At 37.7% G+C, this 3,593-nt stretch overlaps 2 protein-coding genes across 3 annotated transcripts in view; one reads left to right on the top strand and one right to left on the bottom strand.

Annotated features, from left to right (window-relative positions):
- The window catches only part of LOC109955315 (MAM and LDL-receptor class A domain-containing protein 1), an 81,874-nt gene that overhangs the window by 15,011 nt on the left and 63,270 nt on the right, over positions 1 to 3,593 (top strand). The window lies entirely within an intron of this gene.
- Positions 1 to 3,593, bottom strand: part of LOC109955414 (macrophage mannose receptor 1-like) — a 19,675-nt gene that overhangs the window by 14,423 nt on the left and 1,659 nt on the right. The window contains exons 5-11 of the mRNA XM_020591552.1: positions 3,527 to 3,593; positions 3,072 to 3,209; positions 2,119 to 2,298; positions 1,552 to 1,706; positions 1,138 to 1,257; positions 490 to 605; positions 2 to 105 (exon numbers count right to left, since the gene is read on the bottom strand). Of these exons, the coding sequence (XP_020447208.1) occupies positions 2 to 105; positions 490 to 605; positions 1,138 to 1,257; positions 1,552 to 1,706; positions 2,119 to 2,298; positions 3,072 to 3,209; positions 3,527 to 3,593 (880 nt within the window). The remainder of the gene's footprint in view (position 1; positions 106 to 489; positions 606 to 1,137; positions 1,258 to 1,551; positions 1,707 to 2,118; positions 2,299 to 3,071; positions 3,210 to 3,526) is intronic.

Genomic DNA, 3,593 nt, shown 5'->3' with positions numbered 1-3,593 from the left:
TTGGTCCAGACAAATTCAGCAATATCTTTTTGGTTTGACAGCCCAAGCCAGAAGTATTTCTCGGATCTCATCCCCACCAGGCTCACGAGGAATGCATTATCCACCCTGAAAATATTTACAAAAATAGGATTCCTGGTGTCAATAATAGGGATGCCAATACTTTATTGATTGTCAATTAATTGTTTTTAATCATTTAAATTTCATCCCACACGGCAGAAGACAAGGAGGTGCGATGTATCTGTCAAAAACTGTACTGTACTGTAGTTGATGTAGTACCAGGCTACTCCACAAGGTGTCTCTTACTGTTTAATGACATGGAGTTGTTGACTGGCCGGTGAAGGCCACAAAGATTATAAAATGTACAGCGTACTGGTGCGTACTGGCTCACTTCAAGCACTGCATACAATATCAAAAGTTAATGACCCTTTTTGTTTTGTTAAATTCTATTTTTAAATCCCAATAATTTTCTTAAATCTACCATGTTCTTACCCAGTTGAAACATCAGCTAAGTAAGAACCTGAACTCTTGCAGTCATCTTTAGCTTCATCAAATGTTTTGGTCTCTGTTCCTATGAAGTAGCAATAGGAACCATGTCTCCTCCAACCCTGGAATGTTGGAAAATAAAAGAGAAAGAAACAAAGAGTATGATAGGATTGTTTACAGTATATAGGCTGTTGTGGTTAATTCATTTTAATGGGGGACCATGAAACATTTGCCATAACATACTATATCTACAGGCACTGACAAGGTTGCTTATAATAATAATCATTATACTAAATATAACAGTGAATGGATTGAAAGCAACACACTCCACCAACTTTGACCTGCAAACAATATGAGAAAAACCTAAATTATTCAGTAACTTTAGACTTAGCCTAAATATAGTATAATACATCTTAGAGTCAAACATTTTTTTACCACAACATTTATGTTTTATTTTTCTTTCTGACCACTTGGGAGAAATCTACAACAAAGGTGCATCTTAGCATTCAGCTGAAGGTATGTTTCTTAAGGAAATATCTTGCCCTTAAACTAAATGGGGGTCCACTGAGTTTACCAGCTTACTTGTTAAATTTGGCTGATTACAAACAAAAGATAAACATTGATAATAGATTATAATAAGTAAACTTAACACACAGTTTTGCAGCCTGGTTCAGCCACTGCAGCCACTTCATCTCCAGTGGATTGTGAGGTACTCATCTTCATACAAATGAAGCCATGTTTTTCCTCACACACACGATCAACCCAGTTCCCTTTCTGAAACAGAGTACCATAAAATATTTATTCATTTATGTGGTGAATGGAAGGTACTGCTGTCAAAGTATTGGCATACATAAAAAAAAAGTCCTTAAAACACTACAAATTTCATATTCTGTAGATACAGACATATATAGATATAACACATTCATTTAAGTGAACTGTGAGATGTAGCTGCAATACTTTGTGTCATTCGACAAATTATTTAAGGTCGTTTTCTTTCAGCATGTGTACACGTATTGTACATAAATTGTTAATACGTGCACCATACCCAAATAATGCTCCTTACAGTACCTCTCCCCTGATGAGAACACAGTCCCGTATGTCAGTGGAGACAGCAGGTTTCCCAAACTCCCAGCTGGTGAAGCTGACAGTGGAGTGGTCGCTCCAGTCAAACAGCCTCTCTGTCTTCCTGTCATTCAGTCCAATCCAGAGCTCATCCCTGGATGCTGCTGACATGGACAAAAGAAAATTATCTTTCCATAAACTATTTGCCAGTTGCTGACTCAGTGTCATCAGTTAGTCCATTCATGATTCTCAATCACTGACTCTTCCTTTAGCTGACTAGTACTCTAGTCATATTAAGGAGGCTATGGAATGCAGCTGTTATAACTTGATTATTGCTCTGCCAAAAATGTCAACACTGTTTGCTTATGGGGTCACTGTCTACCTTTTGTTAGATAGCAGTAGAGGCAATGCAACATAGGTCCCTGGCCAGACTTTTGAATTTAACTAATATTTACAAGGTCAAGAAAAAAAAAAGTCAAAAGAAAGGCTTCAGGGCTTAAAGATGTTCTCTGCTATAACCATTTCTTCCTCAGAGACAAATTTTGTTTGTTGTTTTTTTTTGACTTAATCTACCATATCCAAGTTGAGAGATGACAAAGCTTTGGTCTTCCACATTGCGGATGCTGACAAGGTCCCCTCCTTCATAACGGCACTGTCTCTGAGCATCAGACCATGTTTTCTGAGTATGATTAAGGTGGAAGCAGTGGCCGTTGTAGGGCATCCAGGGGCTTGAACAAAAGCTTGTATGAACACCTGATTAAGAAAAGAACGATGAAATATAAGAACTGAATGATGCAGTGTAGCTACAGCATAAACAGAAAATGTCTAGAAAACAGTACACTACCTGGTGAAAAGTTTTAGAACACCTTCATTTATTCAGTTATGATTAGCTGAATTCAACAATCTTTCTGCAACTGAACTATTTTTCAGATAGACAGCATTGGTGGCTCAGTGGAACAGTGATTAGTGCTGTTGCCTCACAGCAAGAAGGTTCCGGGTTTGAGCCTGGGCCGACCCAGTGCCTTTCTGTGTGGAGTTTATATGTTCTCCTTGTGCCTGCATGGGTTGTCTCCAGGTACTCCTGTGCTTCCATTCCATCATTTGAAGCCTACCATCTTGTCCTTTTGTTTGTTTGTTTTGCATTATAATTCTGCTATAGGATGAAACCCTGAAAAGGTCTAACTTCTTGCCTTTTTCCAACTAATGCTTTAAAGGGTGGAGTAACAGTCTTTTCCAATGCTGTCTTTGTACAGATAGAATTTGTTGTTATAAGTCTTCAACAAAGGTTGGGACACCTGTAGGAATTGTTTTGTATCATTTTTCAAGGCTTAATTCCACTGCTGCAGAAAAGATTTAAGTTAACCTGAAAAAGGTTAAGTTAACTTGAAAAAGGACTGTTTTACATGAAATTATGCACATTTTAGAAACATTATACATACTTATTTATAACTGCTTAAATGTCAAAAAAGGAAAAATGGGGTGTTCTAAAACTTTTTTTTTTTTGTTCTGTAGGTGTTTCTCTTTACTCTGTGTAGGTGTTTCCTCCGCTTCTTTACTGTAGCAGATGTAGCCCAGTTTCTTGCTGCATGGTGAACTTTGCCAGGAGAACTGTACAGTAGCATCAACAATTGCACAGATGTATCCTGGATTAGGAAGTGGATGTCCTAAATCAAGAAAATAATTATACTTGGCATGCTGGTATGTCTTATACTCCTCCATGAACTGTAGAAAACACCCTGTGGTATAAGACTGTGGTAACAAATATACACAGTTTCCTGGTATAGATTTGAACATAACAGAAGCTCAGTTTACTTAATCTGTAGGTTGCATTGAAAAAGTTCAAGAGTTCTTTTTACTTGCCAGCTTCCTGCAGTTGAGATTCTTGGTATTGATTGAGGATGGCTAATCAATTTTAATTGTTGATGTTATCATTTTAAATTAACAGTATAGAAACATCCATTAATGGGGAGGGAAACCCTACCTGAGTCCCATTTCATATAACAGTAAGGCCTCCCATCAGACCATTTCCAGCCATGCTCAGGATCCAC

This window comes from Monopterus albus, unplaced genomic scaffold (assembly GCF_001952655.1).
Source record: "Monopterus albus unplaced genomic scaffold, M_albus_1.0 scaffold14.1, whole genome shotgun sequence".
In the NCBI taxonomy this organism is placed as follows: domain Eukaryota; kingdom Metazoa; phylum Chordata; class Actinopteri; order Synbranchiformes; family Synbranchidae; genus Monopterus; species Monopterus albus.
This window is presented reverse-complemented; position numbering and strand designations above follow the sequence as displayed.